Genomic DNA, 15,743 nt, shown 5'->3' with positions numbered 1-15,743 from the left:
AAGGAACTATAAATTTGACTAAAAGATTGGAGAATCAAATTTCCACCTGAACATATGGTTAAAAAAGTACTATCATACCAATTTTAAAGGAAAAAATTTAGCACTAGAATAGTACGAAACATTCTCCATACCACAAATTTGGTACAAACCACATCATGTCGGAGTGCCATGCATACTCAAATTTAGGAATCAACGGTTGTACACTCGAATAATCGAAGCGATATACGCCATTGACGTCGATCAAATATGACCCATGATCATCATCCACATTACAACGATCAATTATAAAGTGAATGACATTCCCTTGGAGTTTATTAGTAGTACTTGGAAGGCACAATCTAGACTTGCTTGACAAAAACAATGCTTGCTCCTCTCCCAAGTTCTTGCCATCTTTGTTGTTGTTTGCCAAATCTTCTATCCAATAGATCTTGAATCCATCCACGTCAGACGTCACGTGCTTCAATGTCATGTCGTTTGATTTTTCCCTTTTCCTTTTTTTGTTGATGTTCATCTTGTTGATTTTTTCCTCTTCTTCGTTGACGTAACTATTAGTTATGTCAAAGAACTCATGGACTATATCTACCTGTTCTTGTCGCAAGACGAAAAATGAGTTGTATTGCTTTTGAACTAACATCACTTGACCTTTGATCGACTCAACTAAATACGAGTTATGAAAATGGCTTTGAAATACTCTAAATCCAAAAAAAGGTGGCAAGTCACCAACCTCAATTAAGTGCTTGTTTTTATTGTCTACATCATGAATCAAACTGATTGGAATAACTTCGTCCTTGTTTGGTAACTTGACAACGATATCTTCAATCTTCCCATCGCCACTTTCACTCTTGATCAACACATGAAGCCCACGACGACAAAACAATATGTCAACCAGAGTATAGTTTTGTTCAAGTCCACAAGAAATTGAAAAAACTTCCCACCTTTTGTCTCCCAATCTATACAAAGCCAATTTTCCAAAACCGTCAAAGAATGCAGCCACAGTACACTCTGAAATATTCGATGAAGATAATTCAACGCGCTGTAAAGACGACATGATTGGTGACGATGGAAGGAAGTACTCGACCCGAGTGATGGGATTAAAAAGAGAGATCTCAAACGTAACTTTATCCATGAAAATAACCCAACCTTTGGAACACCCCCCAACAAAAACCCTACTCCCATCAATGACCTTTGGCAACACAATGGTGTGAAATTTGTCCTCCAAAACATTGTAGAATTGCATGGTGTCTCTAGTTGAGCGATGTGGAAGCAAAAGCCAAAGCACTTTTGGCCTAACAATATCAGATTGCAGAAGAAGTGCTTGCCATGATTTGCAAACCATAGAGCTATGAATATAATCAGTTGAACTAAAATGCAAAGCAATTCCCTCCATGATATCTTTTGGCACACTATTCCATGGATCATATGGTATATTTTCATCCTCATTTTTTTGAAACTTTATAGTACCAATACGTTTCAGCCTTCTTGTAGATCTACGAAATTTCTTACCTGTCAACAAATGTGGGGTTGAGAGATTGAACTTCCAACCTTTAGAGAATGAAGAAGATGTCTTAACTGTTGAGCTGAGCTGATGTTGACCTTTTTCATTTAAATTAAAGTTATAGTCATTGGTTGGATAAACCTCCTTTAGCAATGTTATAGTGCGACCAATATGGTTGAACCTTCCTCTCGACCAATCAACTTTACTCTTAATTTTTTTGCCTGTCAAGAAAATTCAACAAAAATCACATTAGTTTATAATCATTGAAATTAAAGTTATATAGTCAATTAGTTGAATAGTATAATAACAAAGTTTATCTGAGCAAGAATACAATAAAACTTCAGTAAAATTTTTATTAATCTTTAAAAAAAAATTATGTTTTAATCTAAAATCTTCCTAATCCGTAATATTTGTCTAAACACATGAGAACTCTTAATTAAAAATTTTTAGTGGGTCTTTATCAACTAAATCCAATAAAAATAAAGCAACAAAAATAAGTCACATAATTATCTTAAAAAAGAAAGTGACATAATTTAATTCTTTTTGATAAAGATTAAAAATAAAAATAAAAAAAGTTGGTAGAAGCTCACCTATGCGTAGTAGGCAGTATTCTTCTGTTGGCTCAGCTCACGTCACAAATTTTCATTTGATAATTAATGTTGATAGAAATATTAAGGTTAGATTAGTGAATTAATTTAATTTAATTTAATTAAGTGATAAAAAGAAAAACAACTCGTGAAATTCAAAACCCGTATGGTTACTTTGACAATAAAATTTAACTTGATTAGGTGATAAAATTTAGTTTGATTAAGTGATAATTAATTTAGAAATGGACAATGGGAGAGAAGATAATGAGTAAATTCTCTCTCCTTTTTTAGTTTAGTAAAAATTTAAAAAATAAAATTTCAAAATAATTTTAATCTCTAAAATTTAAAAAATAACTTTAAAACTGTCAAAAAATAAATTAAATTAGATTAATTTCTAAATTTTACTTTTTAATTTAACAACAAATATAAAATCTAATATTTTCTTCTTCCTAGTAGAGCAAAAGTGGATCTATTACTTTAATTCTTAAAATTTACTTTTACTTTTAACTATAAGTATAAACCAACCTCTAAAACACCTTTAAAAAAACTCTTAATGTTTTCTTCTTCCAGCAGAGTAAAAGTGGATCTAACCATAGTTTAACTTTAATAACTTAATTCCTAAAACTTAATTTTACAAATATATAAACTTTTTACTGAAAAAAAGACTTTAAAAACTCTAATATTTCATTCTTTGTAGCAGAGCAAAAGTGAATTAACCATAGTTTGATTCTAAAAATTTTACTTTTACTTTTACTTTAAAAATAAATATAAACTCTTTACTTCAAAAAAATCTTTAAAAACTCTAATATTTTATTCTTAATTAGCAGAGCAAAAGGAGAGTTTGAAGAAAACGGGAATAATTTGACAGAATATAAATTATGAAAAAGACAATTAAATTAAGAAAAGTTACCGAGTTCCATCAGATCGCAGTAAAAACTTCCATCGTCTTCGAATAAAATGCATAAAAATTTAGAGACAGAAATTGTGATGTGTTGTGTTGTGTTTAAGTAGGTTATACTCCTACTTATTTATAGGATTCTAGTAGGAATCAAATTTTGATATTTAAATATCTGAGATTACTCATTGATTTATTTTACCACATTTAAATCTTGTTGCAATTTGTTTCCAGATTTCATAAGCTCAATGCAAGTTTTTTATTAATATATATATATATATATATATATATATATATATATATATATATATACACATACATAAATATATATACACATACATATATATATTATATGGGTACCAAACTACTACGAATCTACCCTAAAGTTATCGTTGGAGCGGATAGATCCAGCCCGATACCTCTATATGTGGGTTGGATCGTCGTGTTTGGGCTAATTTGACCCAAACAATCCAACTCAATAAATTTATAGGGCCATTTGATTGGGAGTTTGCTGGGTGAGAATGAACATAGGTAATTAAAGCTATTGTTTGTTTATAGATTTGAAGACTTTTCTGGAGAATAGTTTAGCTTACTCCAAGCATACTCCATTGACAACGGTATTCTTTGCCCTCTCATTTTCGATGAGTTTGTCCTGCATTTTGTTTTAGGTTTTTATCTCTCTCATTCTCCGTAAATTATTTACTTTATTTTATTAACATAAATTAATTAAAATTCGTCACAATATTTCAATTAAATTTATAATTAATAAAATAATATTAAAAATTTATCTAAATTAATTATTCTATTGTAATAAATTAATTTACTAAAGTATATTCTTAATTTTTTCTAATAAAAAATTAATAGATTGATGCAGTAAAATATTAATTTTGTTAAAACACTATTTTTATGATAATTATTAAGATTGATTGTTAAATAAAATTAACCGTGATGTTGTGAGTTCGAATCCCCTTCCCCATATGTTATACTACAAAAAAAATTAATTTTGATTAATTCTAAATATTTATACACAGATATCATTTTGTTAAATATTTATTATTAATTGTTCAATTGATTATTATGTTAAATTGTGAATTTAAAATTTAGAAAGTTAATATAAAATTATTTATAAATTAAACTTATATAATTCACTTAATTAAATTTGATTAGTTATTAATCAATGTTTACCATTACATAAATGCATATCTAAAATAATCACACAAAATAAATATATATATATATAATTTATTTTCAGAGATCTTAATCTCAAACGTCTTAATATGAGACATATATACAAATCAAATACAATTATCTTATCAAAAACAAAATTACAGTTATCTTTGATTCTGAGTGAACTTAATCTCAGGTTACCTTCCGAAACCTTCAACCAAAGAGCCACATAGTGTAAATACACTTTTGTTACATTAGTTTGAGAATAAATTTATATTTGGTTTATATGTTTCGAAAAATGATAGTTTTCATCCCAATCTTTAGAAAATTATTTTAAAAGTTATTTGAAATAAACTTTCATTATTGTCACTAACAAATACCGACAATATTTATTAATTTTATATTATTTTTATGCATTTTATTTTCCTTTTCTTTCTTCTCTTTCCTATTCTCCTTCAACAACCTTTGGAAGTCGTTTTTTTCGAAGGCAGACCCTATCCCTACAGATCCTTCCTTATTAATTAGTTAATAAGTGGCGGATCTAGAATTTTTATTCATGGGAGCTTGACAAATACAAAATTTTTGTTCAGATAGATTTTTTACTAACTATTAATATATTTTTGTAGTACTCTATTATATTCAAAATAACCTCAAATTCAGTAAAGTTAAAGAAAAGTACAACTTAGACAATTAATCTCTGAATTGTTGACTTCTTTAAAATTGGTAAAACTCAAATTAAAAATGATATATAATAGAAACAATCAAATCTAAAAATTTGATATTATAGAGAATAAATAAAAGATATAGATACTGTCATTTATAGAAAAAAATATTACTTATATATAATGAGAAACGTATAAATTAAAAAGAAAAATAAATTTTGAAATTACTGTCAATAATTAGATAAAAAATGTTGAAGCAGAGGCCGCACCGTTTGAAGTGTTGAAGAAAAATCGTTTTAAAAAATTATCATAGTTATACAAAGAAATCATATATACACACATTATAAACCATTAAAAATTATATATATAGTAGTAACTATTTTTTTTCCTTTTTTGAAATTGGAAAATTTTCCTTTCATGTATTTTTCAGTAAACAAAATAAGAAAATTCTTTTAAAAAATGGAAAAAGAGAAAAACAATAAGAAAATTCTTACAGAAAAACAAGAAAGAAAGTTTTATCAAAATCAGGGGAGAGCTTTGGCCTATCTTCTACTTGGCACTGAGTTATTTTGTTAAGGTTACTTAGTCTATATATGTTTGAGGCTCCAGTCCAGATCTACTGTAAATAAGTTCTTGCCCTTGACCCAACAATAAAAGTTTCATATGTAGATATCTAATATAAATGATTAAATTTATCCCAATCCATCCGTTGAATTTCTGGACTCCTTTTCTTTATTTTTGTTTTCTTTCATCTTTTACATTTTGTTAGCAAGTAAACATAGCTCCACATCTACTTCTTCTCTTGAATTTGGAGTTTTAGACTCTCATATGTCCCATTTGTTTTACATTAAAAAAAATATATCTTTTACATTGGCATGTTCAAGCAATTTTAAACATTGAAAAGATTGATTGGCACTGCCAAATAAGTATTAATGGAGAAGAACGAAGAGGAAGGAAGAGAGAGAAAGATAAGAGGAAAAGAAAAGCTAAGAGATAAAAAGAGAAAAGAAAAAAGAAAAAAGAAAAAAAAATGCTACTTAAATCTTTTAAAAATAATGCACCTTAAATTAAATATATCAATTATACTTTTTAGTTAAAAAAAATTAATTTAGTATTAATAATTTTATGGAAAAGTTGAAAAAATTAAAATTAAAAATAAAAATAACTTTTTCTTTTTAAATATCAATCTAGAAGATAGGACATGACTCTAACTATTAGATGTTAGGCTAGCACAGACATGATATATGACTCGACTAATTTAACTATGTTTTAATTAACAGAAATATATTATTTATAAAAAAAGAAAGTTAACAGGAATATATAGCTAAATTTTTGTTATATTAAAAAAATGGTAATGTTTTATAAAATATATATCCTAAACATTTTAGGGTTTGGAACATCTAGATTTTCTAAAAACAGTTTCGATGTAAATATTTGAACATATTTATATCAAACTCCTAATTTGAGTGTATCATCAGGTTATTTATTTATTTATTTTACATTCGAATTGTATTGGATAGGATTTTTTTTTAAATAATATGGTGTTGAATATCTTTAACTTAAAATACATAAAAAATTATGGAATAATATGTGTATTTTTTTTAAAAAAAAAAGCTAAGAATGTTATGATAGATACCATTATCAAAACTAATATATGATAGATATTGTTATATACAATAATATCTTTTACTAGAGATATTATTCATTGGTTAATCAAACCTTTATGTTATTTAGAAAAAATAACTTATTTTCTTTGATTTTTTTATTTATATTTTACAATTTATGTGATTTTCAATTTCATTTATGACCACTTAAAAATTTCAAATTTATTTATTATTTTTTTGTTAATACAATACTGTTTGTAATCTCAGTTCTCTACATATTGCCTCCCAATTAGTTAAGAAATATATTAATATTTTTTATTAAACATATTTAATTGAGATAAATATATTTTTAGTCTATAAGTTTCACAATGCATACTTTTAGTTCTAAAGTTTGAAAAATAGTTTTATTTTTTATGGTTATTTGATTATTTGTGGTTTTCCCTTCTTCTTTTTCTCTCCTATCTTCAACCAACGTATTGCTGACACCAACCTATCTCCGACCGTCGTTGCACCGAGTTATTGCCGTTTGATGTTGTTTGCATCGGTGAGGAGAGAGAGGGAGGTCTTTCCTCCCTCCTCCTCCTCCACATTTGTTTCGAGAAAGAAAAAAAAAAGTTAGTAGAAGCTCACCTATGCATAGGCAGTATTGTTCTGTATACTTGCTCAACCCATATCACAAATTTTCATTTGACAATTAATGTTCAGAGAAATAATAAAGTTAGATTAGTGAATTTATTTAATTTAATTTGATTAAGTGATAAAGAAAAAAAAACTAGAGTGAAATTGGAAAACCATTTATGGATTTAGAAAACATAGAATATAATTTAATTTGAATAGGTGATAAAATTTAGTTTGATTAAGTGTTTTATAATCGTTAAATTTAAAAATCATATGGATTTCAACCATGTGAGAGAAGACGAGTGAGTAAAGTCTCTCTCCTTTTTTTTCTAATTTTAGTAAAAAAATAATATTCCAAAATAATTTTAAATCTCCAAGATTTAGAACATAACTTAAATGTAAAAAAAAATTAATTTAGAAAATAACTTAACTTTTAAAAAATATCGATCTAATAAATTTTTTATAAAATTTGTTTAAAAAAACATTGAAATACATTTTTTTAAAATAATTACACAATTGATTATTTCATCGACCAAACCGATGAGTTGGTTCAAATTTAATCTAAAATTTGTTCCCAGACCGATACTATTATTAGATGTTAGGCTGGCACAGGCGGATACCCAAACAATGTCTTAAGCTCATCAGTCAAAACTCGAATTGAATTTGGTTGAGAATATATGACTTATTACTTTAGCTAGATTTTAATTTTTAGTTAACTAGAATATTTAAATTTATGTTATATTATAAAAAAATTGGTGATATTTTATAAAATATACCTTCTAAATTTTAAATTTTGGAGCATCCAGATTTTTCAAAGAAAAAGAAAAAAAATTCTCAATGTGAATATTGGAACATATTTATACTAAACTAATAATTTGGAAGACATGAACAAATTATTTATTTATTTAATTTATATTCGAATTCTAATCCATATGATTTTTTTTTAATAATATGGTGTCATGTAGTTTTAATTTAAAATACATTAAATTATGGAATAATATGTGTATATATATATTTTTTAAAAAAAACCTAAGAATGTTATAATATATGCCATTATTAAAACTAATATATGTTAGATACTTTTATATACAATAACTTATTTTACTATAGTATTCATTAGTTAGTCAAACCATGTGTAATACCAAATTTTCATTATCTCGTCTAGATGAAAAACTATATAATCACCCTAATGTTATTTGGAAGCTTATTTTCTTTACTTATTTTTATTTATATTTTACAATCTATGTAGTTTTCGATTTCATTTCTGACCCCTTAAAAATTTCAAATTTATCCAACCAAATATTTAGTGTCAATAAACACTAAAATAATGATAATATATGAATTTATAAGGTTTTTTTCCCGAAAGACTATAATATTTTTAATGCTCCATTATCTATGGTCTACAGTATCAATCTATTTTAAATTGTCTTAATTTTAATATTTTTTTCTTCAACATATTTAATGGGGAAAATATACTTTTTGGTCTTGGAGGTTTAAAGTAAATGTCTATTTTGAACCAAAAAAGGTGTTTATTTGGTTCTCTCCATGCCACGCTCTGCTCTCTCGAGACCCCTACTCTAATCAAAAGACTAAAGGCCGCTACTAAAAGTGAGCACTGGAATGAGAAAGGCTTGTAGACTCGTGAGGCTGAACGACACATTCGAAAACTAAAGCGCACACTCAAAAGTGTTTCGAAAGGTGTCAGTAGATGCGTGGAGCCGGAGCCCGCCATGTTCGTCCGCTGGACCGAGTGTTCGCCCACTTCAGAATCTTCACCTTTGGATAACAAAAAAGGTGTCCACCATTAGGACAAGAAGGGAGAGAGGGAGGTCTTCCTCTCTCCTTCATTTCTTATCTGGAACTTGGGAGACCTCCCTTTCTCCTTCTTGTCCCTGGCGGCAAGGTAAAGCACAAGGGTGGTGTAATGATGGGGTGACAACAACAAAAAGGACAACGCGGCAATGACAGGTGGTGGGTCAACGATGATGGCAACAACATTGGTCGGAGATGAAAAAAAAATAACGAGAAAGTGAGAGGAAGAGAGAAAATCAGAAATGAACTAGTCAACTAACGATCAATTAACTATTCAGAACTCTTTCTCAAACCTCAAATAATAAAAGATGTCTATATTGAAAAATTTCAAATACCAAATAGACAACTACATACTTAAAAGTGTATTTTTTTGTGTTTAATTCACTGAATCTAAACGTAAGGTATTTCTAATTCAATATATGGGGAAAAAAATCTACAAGTTACATTGAAACTGAACTAGAGATGAAATTAGATAATAACATATATATATTAGAGACAAAGTTATATATCTTTAGTCATCGCCCTTAACAGGTAACAAACTTGGTAGAAACCACATAGACTGGGGTTTCCATTCATAATCAAAGGTAGGAATTAAGGGTTGTATGGTGAAATAATCTAGGTCACATATGCCACTGAAGTTGACCAAAAATGAATTTTCATGATCATCCTCATTTGCATAACCCATTCCAAAGTAAATGGAATTTCCTTGGAGAAGATTACTAGTAACATGGAGGCAGGATCTAGATTTGTATGATAAAAGCATTGCCTGCTCCTTTCCTAAGCCTTTCTTCTTGCAAAGCCTCTTCTTGCCTCCCAAATATTTCATCTTATAGACCCGAAATCCATTCAAACTAGATAATACATACCGATCAAACTCTTCATCTTCGTCTCCGTCACTGTGATCATCTTCTTTTTCCTCACTCTCATTATCATCATCATCTTCTTCATATTCGTCGTGGTCATCGTCGTCTTCTTCTTCTTCAGAGTAGTCGTCTTCTTCTTGCTTGTCTTCTTCTTTAGTGTAGCCTTCTTCATCTTCGTCATAGTCGTCTTCTTCACTGTAGTATCCGTCGTCGTAGTCGTCGTCTTCATCACTGTAGTATCTGTTGTTATCATCTTCTTCTTCACTGAAGTATTCTTCTTCTTCATCTTCCTCCTCATCGTCGCTCACTTCTTCATTTAGTTTATGTTTATGAATTAGCATGACTCGTCCTTCGGTCGACTCGACCAAATAGGATATAGGACGATGTCGTAAAGAAATTCTACGCCCAACATTAGAAGGTAGCATCTCATATAAGTCACGAATCAAAGTGACTGGAATAATTCCACCATAATTCGGTAGCTTGATTTTAACATCTTCGATCTTCCCTTTTCCACTTAGACTATTAACCAAAATATGGAGCTTCCGACGACAAAACAAGATGTCAACCAAACTACAATCTTCTCCAACTCTACTAGAAATCGATACAACTTTCCATCTGCCATTTTCTGGTAGGTAAAAAGCAAGTTCTTTGGAGTTGTTAACGATTGCAACCACATTACATTGTGAAGCATTCGACGAAGATATTTCGACCCGTTGAAGAGATATATAATTTGGAAGCGGCGGAAGCCTACACTTGACACCTGAGATTGGATTCAAAAGATAGACATGGTACCATCCTGATCTTCTTCTTCTCCTAAACACAACAACAAGCCATCCTTTGGAACTCCCAAAAATATATCCCCCTTCAAGACCCTTAGGCAACCTTAAGATGTGATATTTGACTTCCAAAAAGTTGAAGAATTTTAGGCTATGGTCATCAGATTGATGAGGAAGCAAAATCCAAGGAATTTGAGGTCTTGAAATATCAGATTGTAAAAGTGATAGCCATGATTTGCAAACAACAGAGGCATGAATGTAATCAGTTGAATTAAGATTCAAACCAATTTTCTCCATAACATCCTTTGGCAGATCTTCCCATGGACGAGCTACTAAATTTTGGTCCTCATTCTTCAATTTTTTGAGCAAAGAAATTGTACCATGCATTTTGTTTACTGTCAAGAAAAAAGAAAATTCATATGAAATTAACATTAGCAGATGTCAATGGGAAGAGAAAATGGCTGGTAATAAGTTTGCATTGGCTGCTCATAGAGAAGGATTTTCTTCTTTGCATAAGGAACTTTTCGTTTTTGTGCTTTTTTTTTCTCTCTTTTACTTGTTAATCGAACTATTCCATCTCATTGTTCTATGAATTTGAATACCATCAATATTTAATCCAAAGGCTTAGTAGACAAAAACCAGGGCAAGAACCCCAATATCACAAACCCATCTTTTCAAAATAACAACATCACATCGATCAAACGGCATTTGCATTTGATCATTGAGAGTCAAAACTAACATCAGTTCAATGGAACAGAATCGCAACAAATTCATAGAAGGGCTCAAAAAACAATAACAATAATAAAAACCCTAGCAAAAAATGATTAGTTCAGTGCGATTATTCAAAGAACACACACAGTGCACAACTCACAATCACAAACAAAAACTATTATTCAAGAACACACACATTTCACAATCACCTTCACCACTGAAATACGGAACGGTTATCTGAAAAAATAGAATTAAAACTAAAATGGAGAAGGGATTGATACCTGAAAAGAGAAGCGAAGGCTGGAAATTCTACTTTGAATAAACAGAGAAAGGCTCGTTTTTTAGCCTGGACATCCAGCACAGAATGCTGAGAGTCGTGGGTAGCGCTGGAGTCGCGAGGGAGTGCGTGAGTTTGAAAATTTTTCACTCTCTTTTTAAAGCCCATCGAACCGAACCGGATCGACCGGTACAGATAGCTCTTTAACTTGTACACAATTCTATGCATAAAAGATGTGATATTTTAGAGTCTCATCCCTAACTTTTTAGTTTCTTGTTTTCGTATTAATTTTATTAAAAATCTAAGTATTTGATAATTATTTAGATTTATTATTTCTCTATTTTATAAGTATTCTCAAAATTGTATAAAAATTTTAGAAATGATAGCAAGTTTTTTATTTCTTATTTTCGTTTTCAATTTGTTTTAACGTAAATAAAATTCTGGTTTATCATTCTTACACCCATATATTGGGAATTATGCAATTCTACTTTTCTTTATTAAAAAAGTGAGAAAATAGAAACAAGATACTAGAAACGTTAGGACAGATATAGTGACATTTATGTCTCATGGTTTCGGTTTCCAAATTTATTAAAAAATCTAACCATTTAACAACTATTTATGTTTCTTGATTCTCATATTTAGAAACATTCTCAAAATTATGTAGAAATTTTGGAAACAACAAAACGAGTTTATTGTTTCTTATTTTCGTTTGCAAATTATTAAGACCTAAATAAAAATATTGTTTTCTCATTATCCATGGGTTGGGGCATACCATTTTATTTTTCTTGATTACAAAAAAAAAGAAACAAAAATAAGAAATGGGAACGTACCAAAAGAGACCCTTAAAAACCACAAATAGTCTATTGGTTCATTTTCGGCTCTAGGGACAGAAAATTCTTCCTAAAATTTCTCGCTCTCCCTTTTTCTTCTACGATTGTTCAAATACAAGTGTTCATTGAATTCTATTAAGAAACAAACAATTCTGACTAAACTGTTACGTTTGAAATAGACTAAAACGTTATTTTATTTAATAAAAGTAAGACATTTTTTAATCAAATTTAAATCAATTAACTTAAGATCAATTTTTTTTTAATATAATATGTGGTGGTGGAGGATCGAACTCACAATCTTTTAGTTTGAGATATATATCAATTACCGCTTATCTATGCTCACTTTAGCCTCAAGATCAAAATCCTTATCCAATACAAATCAAATTTATCGTTGGATCGGGGCTAACCAGGCTGATCTCCTAATACACTATGTCAGTATGGGCAAAATAAATGATCACAATCTAATTTGATTGGGTAAGATTAAAGTCATTTTGAGATTTTTTTTTTTTCCAACTAAGCTGATAACTAAATTAGAATAATGAATGAGACTCTGAAAAACATACATCTATTTTCAATTTTTTTCAAAATTTACTTAGAATCATTACTTATCAAATAAGTCTATTTTTCAAAAGTCAAAATAAAGCAAAATGGTTATAAAAACATCCTTTGAAATCTAAGTTATAAATACCAAATTTAAACTAATCTCAAAGTATAAAGGTCAAACCAAATTAAAAAATTTTAAAGGATAGAAACAAATTGAAACTAAACACAAAGCAAGAACCAAATTGGTATTTTGACCTTCTAATAATTTTAAATTTTATAAACGTAAAACCAAAAACAATATTTCTATCCGACAAATTTTAAATTTAAGTCACATATTGACAACTTCTATATATCCATAGGTCCTACATTGACATAAGAGCCAAATTGATATTTTCATTATATTGCAAAACAATCGACAAAATATCAACAAACCCTAATTATCAATAAAGTACTACTAATGTCGACATAATATTAATAATTAAAAAAAAGTTAAAGTTAAATTTTTTAGTCAATGAACTTTCAAAGTTATGTCTATTAAGTTTCTTTATAAAGTGTTTAACAAATCCCTAAACTTTTTATTTTGTATATAATAGATTACATAAAACGAGCATAGTTCAGTGTGGTAATTAATATACATCTCCAACCAAGAGATTGTGAGTTCGATTGAAAAATTACACTAAAAAATTTTTAGAAAATATTTTTAAAAGTTGACGTAGATCAATAAACAATCCATAAGAAATCATTGAATGAAATAAAATTAAAATTAATATATCCACGTATAATTTTAGAGCAAATAAAATAAATGGATTTAAAACAATATAATAAATTCGGGTCGAACCCAACCCAACTCAAACACGTTTATATAATCTAACTCAAACAATGATCAATTTTTTTTAGTCATCATATTTTTTTAACACTCCTAAATTTAAAGGCTAAACTTGTAATTTAACACAATTTTATACTTATTTAACAATGGCGAAATACTTATTCTTGCATTTTTTTTCTCAACTTTTTCAAAAGTAGACATTGATATCAACATTTTATCCATATTTCTATAAAAATATTACATAAAATTAAGATTTCCACATTGATTAAAATATTACAATATTAACAAAAACGATTAGAAATTCAAATTCTCACCTCCACATAGATTTTTTTTTTTTTTAAACAACGTATTATTGAACTTAAAATATATATGTATATCTTATATTCCTATTAACATTAACACTTAAAGAAAAATATTTCATATTAATCATCGGTCTCTCAAATGAACGGTCACGATCACATCTTAACAGGTAAGATTGAAGTCAGTTGAGAGGGGGAAAAAAAAAAGAAAAAAGAAATCCCACCCGTAACTACCGCAGTAACCAACTGAAAGAGAAAAAATATATATATAAAAAGGAAAAAAAAAAACCGCCATGTTCTGCGAAAGTGCGTCTCATCTGTGACAGGAAGAAACTCTTCAGTCTCAGAACCAGTAACCGCTCTCAGCCTACAAACCCCAATCTTCCGCCATTGTTAGACATTCTTCTTCTTCTTCTTCTTCTTCTTCTTCTCTCGCAGCTCTTTCTTCTCTCTTCATCATGAATGCTGCAGATATTCACTCCGCCGCCATTGCCAGTAGCACTACTTCACTCGACCTCGCTTTTCCGTTTCAACTACGAATGGCGGAACTCACTTCCGTGTTTCCTTCTTCTCCTTCGACTTTCGACACCATCACGGCCTCCAAGCGCCGCCAGAATCCGCGGAAGAAGCGGTCCGGAATCGACAACGGCGGAGTTACCGGCAGCGGCGTTTCGAAGCCTAAGTATAGCAAGAAGCCGCCCGATCCTCGGTCGCCGAAGATCACTCCTCCCTGCACCGAATGCGGAAAGAATTTTTGGTCGGATAAAGCGCTTTTCGGACACATGAGGTGCCATCCGGAACGTCAATGGCGGGGTATTAATCCGCCGATTAATTTCGTCCGTCGCCCGATTTCGATTTCTCCTCGTCGTAGCCCTACCGCCGGTTTGGAAGCTGCAATCACCGAAGAGGAACAGGACATCGCCGATTGCTTGATAATGCTGGCCAATAGCCCTAATATTGCGATCGATAAAATCCCCGAATTAGACGGCGTTGGTACGACATGTCGTTTCGAATGCTCGAGTTGCAAGAAAGTGTTCGGGTCGCACCAGGCGCTTGGGGGGCACAGGGCAAGCCACAAGAACGTGAAAGGTTGTTTCGCCATCGCAAGGGGCGATGAAGAAACAGAGGAAAATCAGTTTCAGAGCGCTGCTCTGTATGGCCATGAGAGGAATTCCAATCTGGAGGATAGAATGTCGATGTTTTTTGGAAAAGGGCACAAGTGCAGTATATGTATGAGGGTTTTTGCCAGTGGTCAAGCTCTTGGTGGGCACAAGAGGTGCCATTGGGAGAGAGTGGAGGAGAATACAGCAACAGAGGGTTGTGCTAATTTGGACTTGAATTTGCCTCCTGCCCCTGTTGAAGATGACTCCTCTTCTTCCTATTCTTCAGGCCTCACTCTGGATCTCAGGTTGGGCCTTTAAGAATAAGCTTCATTCTTTTGTTGGGTTCTTTATAACAGAATTGTTAATATTGTTGTAATTTAGGCTTCAGTACATGTTGTAACATCAATCTGTGTCTGGCTTTAGGGGGGTGTGAAAAGAAATTCTCTATTGGCTACACATTTAGGTAGACATTTGCAAATTTCTTACACATATAAATTTGAGAAGCAATTTCTCTTTATTATAGTAAATTACATAAGGCTAGCTAGCTATTCGTTTCAGATTGGTGAATGGTTTCTCTTCCATTTTGTGATGTTTACCTTTGAATGAAAATCTGACTAGGTCCAACATTCATACATAGCTAGGATGGGGAATCCCTGTTGCTATGATTAATTGCTT

At 30.2% G+C, this 15,743-nt stretch overlaps 2 protein-coding genes across 2 annotated transcripts; one reads left to right on the top strand and one right to left on the bottom strand.

The window, feature by feature from the left end:
- Positions 1 to 9,250: 9,250 nt before the first annotated feature.
- Positions 9,251 to 10,835, bottom strand: LOC148211640 (uncharacterized). The gene has a single exon (XM_088123290.1). It carries the CDS (start codon positions 10,774 to 10,776, stop codon positions 9,352 to 9,354), a length of 1,425 nt encoding a protein of 474 aa, XP_087979416.1. The 5' UTR covers positions 10,777 to 10,835; the 3' UTR covers positions 9,251 to 9,351.
- Positions 10,836 to 14,259: 3,424 nt separating this feature from the next.
- DAZ1 (C2H2-like zinc finger protein) lies at positions 14,260 to 15,595 on the top strand. The gene has a single exon (XM_088123218.1). It carries the CDS (start codon positions 14,424 to 14,426, stop codon positions 15,384 to 15,386), a length of 963 nt encoding a protein of 320 aa, XP_087979344.1. The 5' UTR covers positions 14,260 to 14,423; the 3' UTR covers positions 15,387 to 15,595.
- Positions 15,596 to 15,743: the final 148 nt, after the last annotated feature.

Source organism: Momordica charantia (genome assembly GCF_013281855.1).
Source record: "Momordica charantia cultivar OHB3-1 chromosome 4 unlocalized genomic scaffold, Mcharantia_2.0 BLBB01000004.1, whole genome shotgun sequence".
Lineage (NCBI taxonomy): Eukaryota > Viridiplantae > Streptophyta > Magnoliopsida > Cucurbitales > Cucurbitaceae > Momordica > Momordica charantia.
This window is presented reverse-complemented; position numbering and strand designations above follow the sequence as displayed.